The 19,559-nt window shown below is 39.3% G+C and overlaps 1 protein-coding gene across 3 annotated transcripts in view; it reads left to right on the top strand.

Annotated features, from left to right (window-relative positions):
• The window catches only part of LOC113535403 (potassium/sodium hyperpolarization-activated cyclic nucleotide-gated channel 1), a 112,842-nt gene that overhangs the window by 72,714 nt on the left and 20,569 nt on the right, over positions 1–19,559 (top strand). For all 3 annotated transcript variants that reach the window (XM_026928669.3, XM_026928671.3, XM_026928670.3), the window contains exons 4-6: positions 4,287–4,505; positions 15,335–15,481; positions 18,729–18,969. In XM_026928669.3, coding sequence (XP_026784470.2) covers positions 4,287–4,505; positions 15,335–15,481; positions 18,729–18,969 — 607 coding nt within the window. The remainder of the gene's footprint in view (positions 1–4,286; positions 4,506–15,334; positions 15,482–18,728; positions 18,970–19,559) is intronic.

Raw genomic sequence — 19,559 nt, 5'->3', positions numbered from 1 at the left:
ATAAATATTAATGTAACAATTGGACATAATTCGCCAACTCTAAATACGGCCCAAAATGCATAAATATTACATTTTTGAATTAAAACTGAATGAAATTGGAAGGAGTTTAGAGATTATCTTCTCTAGTTAAAATGGCATGAAAATCACGAGGATGCTCCCGGATGTATTTCAGCTCTGCTTGCGGTTTCTTGTTTTTGTTTTTTTCCCCAGACATTTCAGTGCATGTTGGCTCAGATATCTGGCTGTATGTCACTAAGCAGCAATAAATTCAAAAAGAAAAGGAAATTCTCATCTGATAAGTCATTCCTGTTGCTGTAGTAATCCATCATCCCTGTTAAAATTGACTTCCACCTTCAAGACGTGTCACACACACTATCACACACACCTGAACAGCTGGCTAGGAGTGTTTCTGCTACCTCTGTGGGCCAATAACACATTATTACTAAACTATTCGACACCAGGCTGTCGATAGGAAGACCTGCAGTGTTTTCCTCTGGGCCCGGGCCGCGGCTTTTCTCCGCTAATTACTGAGGTGTGTGTTTTGTTCAGACGAAGCTCTCCGGCGCGCACAGACATGCAATAATTGAAATCCGATCTGTTATTAATCACAAACAGTGTTGCAGATACAGGAAAAATTTGTGTGTGTGTGTGTGTATGTGTGTGTGTGTGTGTGTGTGTGTGTGTGTGTGGAGCATTATGGTAAAGTGGGGAAGCTAAAAGATGGCATTGCAGGGTTGTGTTTGGGTTCAAAGAACAATTCAGGCATAACAAACAAACAAACAAAAACACAATGTATTTCCAGATGATGCATAACACACTGATTTTTATTTACAGGTAGGACAAAGTGAGAATAATGTGCCCAGCTGTTCATGTAATTCAAATGCGATCTTTCTGCTGTGGAGCAATTAACACATCATTCTTTAAATCTGTCTCATAAAATCAACATGGAGATTAGATCCTGGAGATTAGATCCTGGAGATTAGAACATTTAGCTGTAAAAACGGGCGTAAAAAGGCCACAGGTGGACACGCCCACACGCCGGAAGCAGGGGAGGGGTCACGGTATCCGCAGTGTTGCGCTAGACGTGCCGTGAGGATTTAAGATTTTTGGAGCCGAGTTTTCTTCTCAGCACTTCGGCATCTCAGAGGGAACAGAATGAAATGTGAGCAGTCAGCAACTCGGGACCAACTACAGAGCTGGTACATTACCGAAGAGTTATCACATCCGTCTGCTGAGAACAGTCTGATGAGAACACACACACACACACACACACACACAGAGAGAGAGAGAGCAGGGAATTGGGGCCATCCAGAAATAATTTGACGCTTCTTTTAGTTTGTCAGCGCCGTGTTCCTGAGTGAAGTGCACTAGTAGTCGTCCAGGTGGAATTCGCTTCCCATCAGCAATGCTAAGTAATCGCAAAGTACAAAAAAAAACACAGTGGAAGGTTGGAAAATATTTTCAGCAGATTTATAGATGTTTTCCCAAAGTGAAAATCTGCTAATGTATGGAAGGAAAGCCTAAAGCCTGCTGTACCATGTCCCATATATACTGACAAACATGAATAGTCACCAACAAACACCAGTCTAGGCCAGAATTCTCCATCAGACACCAAGAAACACCAACATTCACTTACATATGAGAGAATTCGCCATCAAGCATCAATATTCAGTGACATGCAGCAGAATTCACTATTAAACACCAGCAATGACAATCAAACACCAGTATTCACTAACAAACACCAACAGCAATGCCAAAATGTATCAACAGGCATTAAACACTCTAATGAGAACCTAAAACTTTCTATTAAACACCAGCATTCTTCATCAAAACACCAACCTTCACCAAGAAACACCAACCTTCACCATCAAACACCATTTATTATTAAACACCAGCATACTCAAACACAACTATTCTCCATCAAACAAACACCATTTATTATTAAACACCAACATACTCAAACACAACTATTCTCCATCAAACAAACACCATTTATTATTAAACACCAACATACTCAAACACAACTATTCTCCATCAAACAAACACCATTTATTATTAAACACCAACATACTCAAACACAACTATTCCATCAAACAAACACCATTTATTATTAAACACCAACATACTCAAACACAACTATTCCATCAAACAAACACCATTTATTATTAAACACCAACATACTCAAACACAACTATTCTCCATCAAACAAACACCATTTATTATTAAACACCAACATACTCAAACACAACTATTCTCCATCAAACAAACACCATTTATTATTAAACACCAACATACTCAAACACAACTATTCTCCATCAAACAAACACCATTTATTATTAAACACCAACATACTCAAACACAACTATTCTCCATCAAACACCATTTATTATTAAACACCAACATACTCAAACACAACTATTCTCCATCAAACAAACACCATTTATTATTAAACACCAACATACTCAAACACAACTATTCTCCATCAAACACCAAGTTCCACCATCAAAATCCAAAATTCAAAAAAACAAATCTTTAACATTAACCAAGGTTTTATAGCACCTTAAACACAAGCAAGGATTCCCTCAAAAGCCAACAAACACCAACATCCTCCAACCCACACCAAGGGGTGTATTCTAATCATGTATAAGAACCGATATGCCGAAAGAGCAGTTCTAGAAGAACCTCGTAGAAACTCATAGGCACAACAAACCCACCCAGTATCTGGGATTGTTGGTGTTTTCGATGGTGAATGTTGGGATTTGATGGAAATTTTTGTGTTCGTTTGAAGGATAAATTTTAGTATTTGACGTAAATTATGGTGTTTGATGGCGACTGTGGGTATTTGTTGGTAAAAGTTGGTGTTTGATGGTGAAATTGATTGTTTGATGGTCACTGTTTGAATTTGATGATCAATATTGGTGTTTGACACTGAGTGTTGTTGTTTGATAGTGAATTCTGGTGTTTGATGGCGATTGTTGGTGTTTGATGGTGAATGTTGGTGTTTGATGGTGAATGTTGGAGTTTGATGGTGAATGTTGGAGTTTGATGGCGATTGTTGCTGTTTGATGGTGAATGTTGGTATTTGATGGTGAATGTTGGAGTTTGATGGCGATTGTTGGTATTTGATGGTGAATGTTGGTATTTGATGGTGAATGTTGGAGTTTGATGGCGATTGTTGGTATTTGATGGTGAATGCTGGTGTTTGATGGCGATTATTGGTGTTTGATGGTGAATGCTGGTGTTTGATGGCGATTATTGGTGTTTGATGGTGAATGCTGGTGTTTGATGGCGATTATTGGTGTTTGTGAATGTTGGAGTTTGATGGCGATTGTTGTTATTTGATGGTGAATGCTGGTGTTCGATGGCGATTATTGGTGGTTGATGGTGAATGCTGGTGTTTGATGGCGATTATTGGTGTTTGATGGTGAATGCTGGTGTTTGATGGCGATTATTGGTATTTGATGGTGAATGCTGGTGTTCGATGGCAAATACTGGTGGTTGAGGGCAAATACGGATATTTGAATATTACGGGTGTTTGTCCAATGTGTGAATGTATTTAGTCGTCTTAAATTCTTATTTATTAGACAGATTTAACCGCTTTGGTAACTGTGTAGATTGATATAGTCACATCCATAGAGATATCTGGAGATGAACTGAATTGAAAGAGTGTAAGATGAAGATAAAAGGCTGAACTGTTTCACCAGCAGAAAAAGTGTGACAAATGGAAGATGAAAAAGAAAGAGATGAAAGAAAGATGGAAGCAGTAAGGAAAGAGATAAAGAGAAAGAGCTATAGAGAGGATTTCAGGCATGAAGGGCACATCAGCAGTATGCTTTATGGAGAATCAGTCGTTCATCACCACTATGACTGCAAGCTAGTGCCCAATAACTCCTCTCCACCCGTCTCCCCCCCCCCTCTCTCTCTCTATTCACCATCTTTTCTCTTACTGTACACCCATTTTTCATTTTCTTCATCTTTTTTCTCTTCTCTCTGTCCCTTTGTGCCATTCCACAATACTTCTACCACCTTTTCATTCTTCCTTCCATGTCTTCTCTCCCTGCCATTTCCCCATATTTATCTGTCTCTTTCTATATCCTTTGTTCCTCTTCATCCCTTGTCTCTATGATTTTCCTCATTTATTATCTATCTATCTGTCTATCTACCTATCTAATTGCTTGTGTCTCATCTCCTTCCACTCCTTTTTCTAACTACCATTCATTCCCATCTCCTTTTTCCTGCGTCTCTCTCTCTCTCTCCCTCTCTCTCTCTCTCTCTCTCTCTCTCAGAACGACTCCTGGGGGAAGCAGTACTCGTACGCTCTCTTCAAGGCCATGAGTCACATGCTGTGTATCGGTTACGGAGCCCGAGCGCCGGTCAGCATGTCCGATCTGTGGATCACGATGCTCAGCATGATCGTGGGAGCGACGTGTTACGCCATGTTCGTGGGTCACGCTACGGCGCTCATCCAGTCGCTCGACTCCTCACGCAGACAGTACCAGGAGAAGGTAGGAAAACTTTCTCTGCTTCTCACTTCCACTCGGTGTTCTCCTCATGCCCATCTTTTATTACTTAGTAATAATAAAATAGTTATTTTAAAATACCTTCAACTTCATATGCTGAGGGAAACAGAGCCACAAAACCTGCATCATCTCTCTATCCTTCTGTCTGTCTGTCTGTCTGTCTGCGTGCTTACTTCTGTCTGTCTGTCTGTCTGTCGGTTTCTTTTCTGTCTCTCATTCTGTCTCTTTTTGTGTCTGTCTTTTCTATTTATCTATCTGTCTTTGTCCATCTATCTGTCTTCCTTCTCGTCTGTCTCCTTTTTGTCTGTCTGTCTGTCTTCCTGTATGTCATGGCTCTGTCTCCTTTTCTGTTATCTGTGTGTCTTTTTCTGTCTCTCTATCTGTGTCTCAGTCTCTTTCTGTCTCTATATCTCTATCTGTCTGTCTGACTGTTTTTCAGTCTCCTTATCTGTCTTTGTGCTTCTTTCTGTCTCTCCGTCTGTCTCTCTGCCTCACTTTTATTTTTCTGTTTAGCTGTTTTTCTTTTTATCTGTCTGTCTCTTCCTGTGTATCTGTCTGTTTCTCTGACCTTTTTGTCTATCTGTCTGTCTGTCTGTCTTTCTGTCTGTCTGTTTGTCTCTTTTTCTGAATAAGTGTCCTTTATTAAGTCTCCTTCACTGCCTGTCTAACTGTCTGTCTGTATTTTTTATCTGTCTGTTTTTCTAAATAACTAACTATCTGTCTGTCTGTCTGTCTGTATTTTTCTGTCTGTCTGTCTGTCATGTGTCTGTAGAAATCTGTACAGTAACATGTTTTCTGTAGCCTCAGCTCAGCACTGTTCAGACAGACAGGCAGATATACAGACAGACAGACAGACTCTGGAAGACAGGACGTGTCAGTGATGAGTGGACAGAACGTATAGAATGTATCAGAGACCTGTTGTCATGGTAACGGATAAAGCAGAGTGTTTAATAGCTTCATTAAACACGTAAAGAAACCAGACATCTGAAAGACAAGAAACAGTGGGAGGCTAAACACTCAAACTAGGCTTGCTGAACATACGCTTAGCGGCTTGATTACAGTATTTTTTTTCAAGTACTCGATTCGGTCCTCTGAAATACCGACAGATGAATTTCCGCAGTGCTTTGTATTCGGCTCAGTGATGGTTGCGTACCAGCTACACTGCTAACAGTAAGTAGCTAGCTTAAACACAGGGTGAAGGAGAAGACACACACCTGGTTGCTTTTGGTGTGTGTGTTTATATTATGTGACCTTTTTCCTTACACCTTTTTTCTGACATATCTTTGACGAAGGAAAAAATTCTGTCCAGATCCATCATCTCTGCCTGTGAATTAATATTACAAAGTAAGGCTAATTTTCCGTAAAGACTCGTCCGCGCCGCGGCTTTCTTCACATGGTGTGCTCATCGTTCTTCTCTAAGCTGTTCATTTCCAAGCCGAATCGTGGCTGTAATACTCTTACCGTGATTGCTCTGTGTACTTAAGTGCACTGAATTTATCTCCAGTAAATGAGCTGTCGTCTGTGCATATAAGAGAAACCCTTAGAGAAAGCGAGAGAAAGGAGATTTGACAGCAACGTAGCAGAAAACAATAGAGAGGAAGAGAAAGTGCATAGGGACTGGTAGATTATCTCTTCTCTCAGCGTCGTCTTGTGCTCTTGCGTCATTTTATATACGCTTTTTTTTTTTTTTCTTGGAAGGCTTTTAATAAACCCCCGCGCTCACGGGCTCTGGGAGATCAGGCTCATTTGTCCCAGAGGTGCAGAGGCTTAACACGTCAGACTCTCTGTGGGGTTTGTTGGGGTTCGGGTTTAATGTACACGGATCATTACAGCATCAAGCAGCGCGTCCCACGGTTAATATCATTACACGCAAATGGAAGGATATCAAGTGGACGTATTCCCTATTTAGCCCAGCCGCCTAACAAAAGAGTTCAAAACAGTTCAGTATCAAAAGTTCACCACAGCGCTCTTGAATTCTCTATTCTGATTGGTCAGAAGGTGTTGATTAATTTCCTATAACCGCAGCTCTGACAGTAGTGCAGCTGCAAATCACAGCTTTATATTAACGCACGCGTTTTAATACGTTATTGTTTCTATAGTAACAGCTCATTCATGGGGGGACGTTCATTATGTCCACGTAATCATAATTTTAAAATGTTTTCTATAAGGAGATGTTTATAGAACATTTATGGAAGGAGTCTCCAGTGTCAGCGCTTTGTAACTTTAAGTTTTGGACATCTTCAGGACAAAGGAGTTCACGCTTTGCGGTTTCTTGGTAACATGACATGATCTACCGTCTTTTTTTTTTTTTTTTTTTTATCTTATTAACTTCATGAGTACTTACTGCATTTCTTTGGCTTTATATTTGTACAAATAAATAAAAAAAAGGAATCTAAGAAAAGAGATAGAAGAAAGAGAGGCTGGTGAAGGAACGATTATCTATTGCTGCTGTAGTATAAGCGAGAACAGTTACTCATTATTAACATTAAATGTAACTATAAATAGATAAAAAAGTATCACATGTCATTCTTTAATAGATAAGAAAATTGTTGGCAGGATGCTGTGGTGTAAGAAGGAATGAAACACTGGGGATGTGCTGTTATAGTTGATTATTTTCCTTTATCAGCACCACACACAGTGGTTTATTCCTTACTTACGTGATGAAAACACTTGTTGCTGATTCCTTGTTAGAGTCTTACATCAGGACAAAAATTAAATCACAGGTTTAAATCATGTCTGTGTGTTGAACAGTCGATTCTTCTGGTTTTTATAACTTCAGCCTCACCAATATGGCGGAACCCGTGGAAGTTTGGTTTACAGTCGATGCTACGTGTAAGTACAGTGTAATCGTAGTCATACTGAGTCTTTCCTCGGAGTCTTTCCCACCAGCGTATCTGAGCTAAAAGATGATCTTCCCGAGGATTTTATATTGTTTCCGCATGTCCACAAGGCCCAGCTTTACATTACTGTCCGAAAGTCCACTAAACATCCATGACGATTAACATTGATGATGGTCCTTCGGATCAGGCTCCACTGCTAATACACAGCGAGACAATAATTAGCCATGAAGGATTTATACATTTAAAGCTTTATACATTATACACTAGGAAAAGCTTTTTAGACCCGCTGAGCGCCGAGTTCCTCAGACTAATGAGATTCTCTCATCCTTAAGGCGGGAAGCTCCATGCGAAACGCCATCAATTTACCTGTCGTTCTTGGCACAGCGTCTTATCTGACACACACACACACACACACACACACACACACACATATCACTCGGGTCACCTTGACAATGACGAGGCAGGCTTTTTATTAATTTACATCTTGTCCACCGGATCCTGCATTAGCTTTTATCTTGGGCTTTAAATACAATGTCCTGGTGTTGTAGGAACAGAGTGTGGTCAATACAAGTGAACAGTGTGTACACACACACACACACACACACACACAGACTGCACTTTCATTAGCGCTCACAATGTCACCGTTACCGTTTCCTGCTCGCTGACGTGTCAGAGAGAGTGAATGGATATTAGACGACGTCTGATCACGGAGACATTAGATGTAATGAGAGAAAGAGAAAGAGAAAGAGAGAGAGAGAGAGATCATTACCTTACTTTCACAATAGCAAGTGACAAAACAATAAGCAGCCCTTCATTTTCTACAAACGTGGCCGACACGGAGCCGCAATTTCAGCGGCAAGCAGCGTTTTAATTTTCTCAATTCCATGCAAATTAGGATATGATGTGGTAAAGCAACAAATCCAAACGTTTAGCTCGAATGATTCCTCGGACCAAATCTGTGCTGCTCCTGGTGCGACGTTTCTTCAGTTCCCCACTCACAACTTTAGTTCCTACCTGCAGTTAGTTCCAGTTTACTGTTTGTGCAGAAATGAAAGAAAATCCTATAACCTTATAATGGTTTTATTTTTATCCCGTTATACACGGCCTGTCATTAAATGTGTACAGAGACATTGAGAAGAGCATAACATGTAACTCACGTGATGGATTTATCACGCTGATTAGTGCGTAATTTAATTTGTGCTTAACTATTTAGCTTTAGAAGGTGTGTATAGCTATTATCGTTTCTCACTGGAACTAAAAAAAAAACAACAAAAAAAACACCCTGGACAGGCCACGCCCACAAGCACCAATTGTACTGGTCACTACACACCCACAAGAGACAAACTACAAGTGACATGTAAAATGGCAAATCCCTGTTCAGATCAACCCGGATCAGACCAAACAAGGGCCTTAAAATCAGACGGAGATCAGATCTGCATGTGGAGCCTGAGTGCATTTTAGTCAAGGTCTATAGAAATCTATAAAACATTCAGATCAAATCAGCACAAAGCGCTCAGATCGAATCAGATATTCACTTCAAACCTCTAGATGTCCAGATCAAACATGAATCAGAGATCAGATAAAGATCAGATCGGCACATGAGGCCTGAGGACGATCATGTCAAATTACATCACGTCACGTCGATCTCATTGAGCCGACTCTCACTGATGAACGTCAGGAGCCGACTCAAAAGAAACAAAGAATCTCAGCCAAAATTAGGAAAATAAAATCAGTTTAAATTCACTTCAGATCACCAGTGCTTGGCGAGCTAAACACTAGCGATGTGTCGTTTGCAAAAGATTCGACTCTTTGAGCCGACTCTTTGAGCCGACTCTTTGAGGTGAACATCGGGAGAAGACTCGCGACAAACAAAAGGAGCTTGGACGGAATTAGGAAAATAAAATCAAACTACATTCATTTCACATCACTTCAGTTAATGGTGCTTAGCGATCTGATCGCTAGTGATGTGTCGTTCACAAAGGAGTCGACTCTTTTAGGTGGACACCAAGAGCCGACTCACAAGAAACAAAATTAGCTCAGACAGAATTACAAAAATAAAATCAGAAGATATTCAGTTCAGATCGCTTTAATTAGTGGTGCTTGACGATCTGATCACTAATGATGTGTCATTCACAAAGGAGTCGACTCTTTGAACCGACTCTTTTAGCTGAGCCGACTCAGAAGAAACAGATGGGGCTTGGGTGAAAGAAAGCTAACTTCTCACAGAAATAACAAAAATACAGCACCAACCAACAAATTAGTATCAGCATTCTTAATCCCGTCACAAACACTTTAATATAAAGATATTTCATGTGTTTGTGGGTTTAGTTTTCCTTTAACACACTGAACAAGATGCACAGAACCTTCCTGACTCCCTGATGAAAGTGTAATTGAATTCCTCAAACCCATAACCTGGCGTCTGATTTCCGAAAGGACAAACACGATATCATGACCTTTTATTTCTCCGCTTGGTTTCATGTTCGTTCATGGCAAATTAGGAGAGCTAATATTTCCCTTTTTTTTTCTTGCTGCCAGGAACGAGCAGCTTTCCATCGTTTCCACCTGAGTGAGGGATTGTGAAACTGTGTAGAAGCAAAGTACCTCGCAGCACGAGGGTTATGTTTTATGTTTCGGCAGCAGGAAAATAGATGAAGGAGAAAAGAGAGAGAGAGAGAGAGAGAGAGAGGAGAGAGAGAGAGAGAGAGAGAGAGCGATCTCTGGAGAGAAGGCAACTGGCCAGGCTGATTGCTTCTGACTCCTAATATAACCCTGCCACTGCTCGCTAAACGGTTAGTAGGAAGCGGACAGTCAGAAAGAGAAAGAAGAAGAAGAAAAGACAGTAAACAAATTCTCATTACTGCAGCATTTGTGCTCTGGCACCAACCGAGAAAAAGAGATAAGAGCAGTTGTTGGAGAAAAGCCTCCAGACATTCAGCACTGATGGCTGTTTTAAAGCAGTTGTGCCTTTCTCAGAAGCAGGAGTGGGTTTTATTTTATATAATCACTGACTCGAAAACTAGTGCAGATATCTCTCGAATGGAAGACAAAAAAAGCTCATGAAGATTTGAAGCGATTCCTCTTCAAATCTGAGAAAAGAAAAAAGGCGTAACGACTATTTGTTGTTAGTTACAGATAGATAGATAACACATTTTTGCATTGGCTACGTAAGGAATAAATAAAACACTCCATTAAAGACAGGAGAACGGAAGGAGTCTCCAGTGTTAGAGTCAGAGGTAAAACTCTTCGTGGTTTCTCAGTAATGTGACAAACTGCGTTTTTTTTTTTTGTTGTTGTTGTTGTTTTTTTTTGCGTCTTATTAACTTAAAAAGACAGGCTGGTTATAGCTGCTGTAACGTAAGTGAGTACAGGAACTAACTTTTTTCGTGGACATTCCACAACATTAAATGTGCATGTAAATGAATAAAATGTAAGAAGTTTCATGATTTAATTAATAAAAATTGTAATCATTGTCAAATTACGTCACGGTGATAACCGTAGCTCTGCTTCATCACACCACTCTGTTGTTTATTATATAAAGTTGGAATGCAGAATTACGTTATCTTCGACCTCTGTGTGTTTGAGCTACAAAGTGGGGAAAAAACAAGACGCCGCAAAACAGCGAATTGTAAATATAACTCGATTAATAATCAGTAAGTGCTTCTTTTTTACTGCTGATGCTGGGAGCAGCCATGTTGAATTGACGCTACCTGCTGAACTCGGGCTTGAGGAAACTGTCCTGAGTTCCTGAGTAGGAATTCCGAGTTGAGGAGGCGTTTTCTTTGGTTTTTCCTAGCTGGAGTTCAGAAATGATGAGTTATGACTTTAGCTGAATGCAGCATCTTGTCCTGAACATTGCTGCAGGGATTCCCTGTCTTATACTCTGGAAATCCCCTGCCTTATATTCCAGGAATTCCGCCTTATATTCCGGAAATTACGGTGGTCAGTGAAGACGGCGTGAACCACGAGTCGAGTTCTCCGTCACAGCACCGGCCGTGTTGAACTTTATCTCAGGCTCGGCACAAATCAATTAGCCCTAAACAAACCTGAGTCTTATCACCTTCACACAGCTGCAGCGGGGTCGATACAGAGCAGAGCATGATGCTGGGGTTTTTCAGCTATTTTTCCTCTCTCTCTCTCTCTCTCTCTCTCTCTCTCTCTCTCTCTGCTTCTGTTGTGATGAATCTAACAGCAGGGGGGAAATGAAGGCCCACGTTCATGTGTCACAGGGACGGTCAGCGTGACTCGGTTTGTTCACAGTTGTCATCTTTTTTGGGTCGTGACAATCCGTTAAAGTGTGTATTTGGGTGTGTGTGTGTGTGTGTGTGTGTGTGTTAATAAGTTTAAAATTGTCTAAAAAAAAATTCCTGCTAAAAGAACCACATTATGGTTTATGTGATATCTCATTTATTTATGTGTTTATTTATTTATTTATCTAGTCATTTATTCATTCAGTCATCAATACATTTATTTATGTATTTTGTGCATTTACTTTTTATTTATTGATTTAATCATCAATAAATCAGTAAATAAATTCATCAAGCATTTATTTAGCCCCTGTTTGTTTGTCTGTTTGTTCATTTAATCACTCCTTCATTTATTCATTTGTTTTTTCTATGTTGATTTCTTTTTTTAGTCTGCATTATTGAGATTTTTCCAGTATGTTCCCACGGCTATGATCCCACTTTATTTATTTATTTAGTATTTATTTAGCCCCTGGTTATTTTTGTATCTTATTTATTGAAACACACTTCATTTAATTCGGGCAAGTCAAGGACATAAGAGCTTCTCAGTCTACTCCTCTGGTGCTCTCAGCCATTTCACATGTTTATAATAATCATCATAAAAATAATTAGCCCTATTATTTTATATCTTTATATAGCGTCGTTCACTCGGTTACCTTCTTTTCAGAACTTACTTTCGCCGTCCTGACCAGGAAACTGCTGCTGCGACTTAAAGCAACAAAAAGTACTAATGTGTAATAATCCTTTCATCAGCCTAAAGTTATCTGATTTGTTTTTCCGTATGAAGAAAGAAGAAATATCGAGGATATCAAAAAGCAAATATTAACATCTTAATATAGAGATGAACATCTGTGAAACTTGTACTAAATGTCTTGGGACAAATTATTAGAAAATACAAATGATCCATTATGGTACTTGGGGTATGCAAACTTTTGCACTCTGCTAGAAATTTAGCCGTTTTACTTTCAGTTTTTGCTTTTGCTATTCATTTCCTCCACAACATGATGTCCGTGATATCTGATCACCTACACTGTTCTGTATTTTTCTCAATCTGTAGGTTTGTCAGAGTTTCCCTGTTAGCAAGCTGTATTTAGCGAGCTACTGGTCCAGCTTCAGCCTAGAATAAGTGTCTCTAGCATTTCAGTCTCAGTCTTATAACTAATCAGGCTCGAGTTTCGGTTTGAAATGCTCTCAAAATTTTAAACGAACATTACCAAGCCATTTATAGAGAGAGATTTGTTATCTGGAGACAGAGAAGGTCATGACAAAGCCGTTCTTTTGTTGATTTTGCTTAATGTTCTGAACTGCTGGACTGCTGAAACCGCTGGAAAAAAAATCCGGGATGATATATGAAATTCTATATGATGATGTATGAAGGAGAAGATGGCGAGCGTTGAAATAAACCTAATAGGAGTCTAGTATTTAGCCAATACATTGCTGCATGAATAGTCCTAGCTGTAATTATCGCATTAATCACTGGTTTAATTTAACAAAATGGCTTCCACACTCATTATTCATCAGCTTGTAAAATATCACTGGATCCTGCACATCCTGTTATTTAGCATTTTATTATTTTTTTATATCTATCATGCTCTCACACTTCCTTGTGCACACAACTTAATGAAGACTTAATGAAGACTAAATCAAGCTCATAAAATTGTAATGCGTGTGGGACGTTGGTGATTTTATCACATTTTTAAATCCCTGGCTTGAATTGTCGAATTTATAAAATAATGTTTTTGTTCAGTCGATGTGTAAAGAAAAAGCGCCGGCGGTTTGAAGAATAAGCTGACCGAGCACTCATCTGCTACAGTTACAGCTCACTTACAAATATAATACTATTCTTATTAATACACTTACAGTTCATTCAGAATTTTATCACCCCTCGAGATTAGCAAAGAGGATTTAAAGGGTCGATATTATGAAGGAATTAATAGAGTCTTTATTTATGTATTTAATATTGTCCTCGAATGAAATTCCATAGTTTATGTGAGTGTATTTACAGCTCAGAACATAAATTTCAGTGTGATATATTGTGGTTACATCAAGCTGTCAGACACTCACTCGATAATACACAAAGAAAAATCAAATCAGGTTCAAGGTCAGAATTATGAGTAACTGAGACACACCTCTTGTGTAACTTCTGCTTTAGAATACCGATATGCACAATTTCAGTATTAAATCCTCATTCATTAACTTTCTGAATCAGCATGTTGAGCCACACAGCGAGGTCTGATCCAGGATCAGTTTGTCCTCATGCTGACACTTTAAATCCCTCTTCATCCTCTCTGTCTTTCTAAGCTTCACTCTGAGTGTCGGAGACAATCTGTCTTCCTGTCTGTCTGCGTCCGTCTGACTAATTGCCCGTGGCAGTGGAATTGTAAGAGACGCAGGACTAATTATTGAGCACTGTTAGGTTACTAAGTGCACTCGCATTAACGCCAAAGCTTTGTCTTTCCGGAGCATTCCTAAATATTCAGATCTTTAAAGAAAGAATGCATCCAAAATCTGAGTCATTATCACGGCCTGATGTAAAAAAAAAAAAAAAAAGCTGCCAGTTAATGAGCAGAACAGTACACGATGTGAGTGTTGTATAAGTGTGTATAGGTGTGTATAGGTGTGTATAAGTGTGTATAGGTGTGTATAGGTGTGTATAGGTGTGTATAAGTGTGTATAAGTGTGTATAGGTGTGCATAGGTGTGCATAGGTGTGTATAGGTGTGTATAGGTGTGTATACGTGTGTATAAGTGTGTATAAGTGTGTATAAGTGTGTATAGGTGTGTATAGGTGTGTGTATAAGTGTGTATAGGTGTGTATAAGTGTGTATAAGTGTGTATAGGTGTGTGTATAGGTGTGTATAAGTGTGTATAGGTGTGTATAAGTGTGTATAGGTGTGTATAGGTGTGTATAGGTGTGTATAAGTGTGTATAAGTGTGTATAGGTGTGTATAAGTGTGTATAGGTGTGTATAGGTGTGTATAAGTGTGTATAGGTGTGTATAAGTGTGTATAGGTGTGTATAAGTGTGTATAAGTGTGTATAGGTGTGTGTATAAGTGTGTATAGGTGTGTATAAGTGTGTATAGGTGTGTATAAGTGTGTATAAGTGTGTATAGGTGTGTGTATAAGTGTGTATAGGTGTGTATAAGTGTGTATAGGTGTGTATAAGTGTGTATAAGTGTGTATAGGTGTGTATAAGTGTGTATAGGTGTGTATAAGTGTGTATAAGTGTGTATAGGTGTGTATAAGTGTGTATAGGTGTGTGTATAAGTGTGTATAGGTGTGTATAGGTGTGTGTATAAGTGTGTATAGGTGTGTATAAGTGTGTATAGGTGTGTATAAGTGTGTATAAGTGTGTATAGGTGTGTGTATAAGTGTGTATAAGTGTGTATAGGTGTGTATAGGTGTGTATAAGTGTGTATAGGTGTGTATAAGTGTGTATAGGTGTGTATAGGTGTGTATAAGTGTGTATAGGTGTGTATAAGTGTGTATAGGTGTGTATAGGTGTGTATAGGTGTGTATAAGTGTGTATAGGTGTGTGTATAAGTGTGTATAGGTGTGTACGGGAGCAGTGAGCAGGTGTATGAGACATTCCCTTCTCCAACATTACTAGAGCCGAACTTACGCACACACACTCTCATCGAGCCTGCAGCCATTCTTCCGATACACCTGCTACCTGCTCCTAACCCACCGACTACTTTCTCTCTCTCATGTAATCTCTCTATCCCTTCTTCAGTATAAGCAAGTGGAGCAGTACATGTCGTTCCACAAGCTCCCGGCCGACATGCGCCAGAAGATCCACGACTACTACGAGCATCGCTACCAGGGCAAGATCTTCGACGAGGACAACATCCTGAACGAGCTCAACGACCCTCTGAAAGAGGTATAAAGCACGTATAACACCTACCTGACACTGTCTTGCATGTTCGAAGATCAAACTGGAGAAAAATCAAATATATTTTTGCCCTCTCATGTTGTCATAATCACGTAATCGACGTAGCGTAACAGCTAGCTATGCTTTTCATGCAAGTGACCAGCTAACACACAGACCACAGGTATATTTTAGGACGAGTGGATGTGATTATTGGGAATAATCGGATCAAATTTGGGGCAAAAAAAATTCTGAAAAAGACGTTAAAAAGACATTTTAGGACTCCTACATGAGATCAAGATCTCAGCAGATATTTTCCCTACCTTTACCTTTAAGAAAATTCCTGATCAAAATATCCACCACGATTCATGAAGCATAAGGTGCAGTGAATATTTCATCCAGATAGACGTCCCTGCGATTCCTGATGTATGGAGTTGTCTTTAGCCCTACTCGGATGGGATTAGTTTTACACGTAGCGGAGCTGGGTAATGTAATTATGAGCGAAGTACCTCTGGGATTTTAATCCCGTGCGAATCTGTAGTGTCCATCACATATTTTTACGGACTCTGCGTTCCTGCATATGGAAAGATTATGCTGTCTTTTACCAGCAATACAAAGACCTGTAGATACAGAAATAAGGTAATATACAGTATATCACTCGCTCTTTTCTTCTGTCTTCTGCTGAAATCAAAACAACACCAAGTCTGAGTTTAAAACTCAGGACGGTAAACAGTATGACAGGATGTTTAAAAGGACGTGTCGTGTCAGTGACGCTTCCGATGGTGTTATGGGAGGTATTGAGTTCCTAGCACAGGATTAAACGAGGTGTTAGAATGACAGCTACAAACATAAAGCCTCATTTCATATGTACATTGCAGAGAATATCATGGCATACAGCTCATTTAAATTAAATATATAAATAATATCATAAGACAATATATGGCACGGATACTCAGGTTTGCAGAACCTCACTCGTCTCACATTCGTTCCCAGAAATAATAAACAGCATGAAGATTGCAGTCATGATAACGCTGTGAGAGGATTTAGTTAAAATACAAAAAGAAAAAAAATCACATCCTTCTGAAGAGTGTGTGTTCTGTTCTTTAAAAACATGTACTGACGCACACGAGGCCGAAACGCATCAGCCGGGAAAGGAGTAGCGGTGCTTTTTCTTTCCTTCCTAATACAGCTGAAAGTGTTGCTCTTAGCTCAGCTTTGGAAATTAGACAGCAAATGGAAAGTGCACTTCCTGTACATTCTGTACGTTAATCTTACAGATGTACAGCAGTTTATGGAACAGAGGTCACAGGTTTGACATCACGCCGAACGTTTCGTCGTTTTTAAACGAAGCATCAAAAGTGAATTTTGATGTAATAAGTAGTATAAAAGATATCTGGACGAAGGTGTAGTTGATGCTTGTTATATACATTATTGAAGAGATTATAGTGTTACGGATATGAAGTGTAGGAAATGTCCTTCACTGACTGGAGATCATAACTGAAAAAGGATAAACTAAGAATAAACAAATTGAAATACAGACCTAAGTCTTCTCAGTTTACTTCTTCATGATGCTGTATTGTGTATTAATCGTTAAAAGTAATAAAGCGCAAACGCTAGAGGTTTACTGCATCTTTAAATGCTTTTTTTTAAAGCATGAATAATGTGAACTATCATCTAAAGCAGTGTGTGAAAAATTGGACGGATCGCACGATTTATTAGCGAGAAAATATTTCTTAAACCTGGCAACAGAAACGCCTGGACCATCTCACGCAGTGGTGCGTGTGTAAGATATCGAACCGTTGTGTTGAGAGAATCATTCAAGAAAAAAGTAAAAACTAAACAAAATGTTTCAATGTTGTATTGATTTTTAAAAATTGTGTTTGTTTTTTAACTTCCGCTTTTTTCTTTTTCTTTCTTTTACATTTTGTTAGTAATATATAAAGTTATGTTGTTTTTTTTGGGCTAATAAAGCCACTCGAGAGAGGGAGAATAAAACAGCAGTAAAAAGGAAACAGAGACATTTTAAATAAATAAATAAATAAAATATGTTCATGATTTTTACTGATTTTACTGAACGCTAGCTAACATGGCATTTCTGTAGTGGAATAAATGAGCTGGTTAATTTGTGTATCATTAGCCTTGATTTTCACCTGAAATAAAGAATATTTGTGTATACTGTAGATATTTGTGTAACGGCGTTGTTTACACCAGTCTAGCGTTAGCACTGGAACTGTCGTAGCTTTCCTTATACAGCATAAAAGTTGAGTGTAACACTGCAGGCAGAACGAGCGAACACGATGACGCAGCAAGGCAACAGAATATTTACTGCTTTATTTCTGCAACACCATTTTCCCCTCGCTCCCTCCCTCTCTCTCTCTGTCTCTTTTCTTCTCTCTGTCTTCTCCTCTATTTTTAAACGCTCTGCCGTGTGACAAACCTGCTTTAAATAGGCGAAGTCTCTAGCCGTTTTCCCCTCGTGGAGGTCCAGGACTGGATGTTGCTGTCAAACTCATTATTCCTCCTTCGTGATTGCGGTCACGCTCTTGCCTAAGAGAACTATGTGTGTGTGTGTGTTACACATTGGGTGAGGAAATTGTGTCTTAACACTCCTGTTGTACAAAAAAAAAAAAGCTTTTCACGTCATGGAAACAGAACCCTGCTGTGAGAGGAGTGATGGGTAAATTTTGGGCTCGTGGTGATGGACTCGACATCAGAGAGACAGAAAAAGACAAAGATTTGACAGCAAGCAGCAGAAAAAAACTTTCACAGATAATGATATGCTATTTTTTGGCTGTGATTTTCACAGTTAGGTGATAAAGTCTGAGACCACAATGAAAATCTGGGGAATTTTTTCCCACATAATTGAAATAAACAGAAAGATTAAGAGTTTTGAAAATGACGTCTTGAGTATTTAATGTTTAGGATTTCGTACTATTTCTAGGTCACTATTGAAGTTTTTTATTTAAATTTGTGATATTGATGATGTTAACTCCTCTGTACAAATTCTAAGATATTCTTTGAGTCTTGTCTCTTTAATTGAAGCACGTGATCAGACGACACTCTGTGATCAGACGACACTCTGTGATCAGACGTGATCGGACGGCACTACATTTATACCAAGCATATTGCTAATAATCAACTGGAAGAGAGAGAGAGTTCAGTGTGATGCTCGCTTTACCAGTTAACGCTGAGCTTAGTGCTGCGGTGCTTTTGGAACGCTGGGCCCTGATTTGTTTTTTTCTGTTCATGCCTTTTGCAGGAGATCGTTAACTTTAACTGCAGGAAACTGGTAGCCACCATGCCTCTGTTCGCCAACGCCGATCCCAACTTCGTCACCGGAATGCTGAGCAAGCTGAAGTTCGAGGTCTTCCAGCCCAACGATTACATCATCCGCGAGGGCACCGTGGGGAAGAAGATGTACTTCATCCAGCACGGCGTCGCGAGTGTCATCACCAAGCACAACAAGGAGATGAAGCTGACAGACGGATCGTACTTTGGAGGTCAGTGGAAAACTCCTGCCTGCTGTAAATTTTGTTCTTTTTAAGAAAGGGATATTTTGTCCTTCATAATCCTCTGACCTTGCTGAATAAACTCCTACAGTGCTGCATTAATACCTTCAGGGATCACTCATGTGATCACATCACTCATTTCTTGTTCAAATCACAGGTTCATATTAATGCGCTCATTCTAAAACGTTATCGTTTCCATAGTAACAGCTCATTCATAAGGACGTGTATGGCAGAAGCTAATAATTAATAATAAAATAACGCTAATAAACTAATAATAAACAGATTTAAAAATATGTGTAATCACTGATATGGTGAAATTTTCTGTAAAGAGACGTTTGTTTAACACTGATGGAAGGAGTCTCCAGTGTCAGTGCTTTGTAACAGTCGGAGGTAAAGTTGTAACTTTACGTTTTCTGACATCTTCAGGACGGAGAAGTTTACACTTTGCGGTTTCTCAGTAACATGACAAGCTGCATTTTTTTTTTTTTTTTGTCTTATTAACTTCAAGAGAGAGTAAAAAGAGAGGCTGGTGAGGGAACGACTGTTTATAGCTGCTCTAATGTAAGTGAGAACAGAAATTA

This window comes from Pangasianodon hypophthalmus, chromosome 15 (genome assembly GCF_027358585.1).
Source record: "Pangasianodon hypophthalmus isolate fPanHyp1 chromosome 15, fPanHyp1.pri, whole genome shotgun sequence".
Classification (NCBI taxonomy): domain Eukaryota; kingdom Metazoa; phylum Chordata; class Actinopteri; order Siluriformes; family Pangasiidae; genus Pangasianodon; species Pangasianodon hypophthalmus.
The sequence above is the reverse complement of the archived record's forward strand: the minus strand, read 5'-3'. Positions and strand labels throughout refer to the sequence as shown.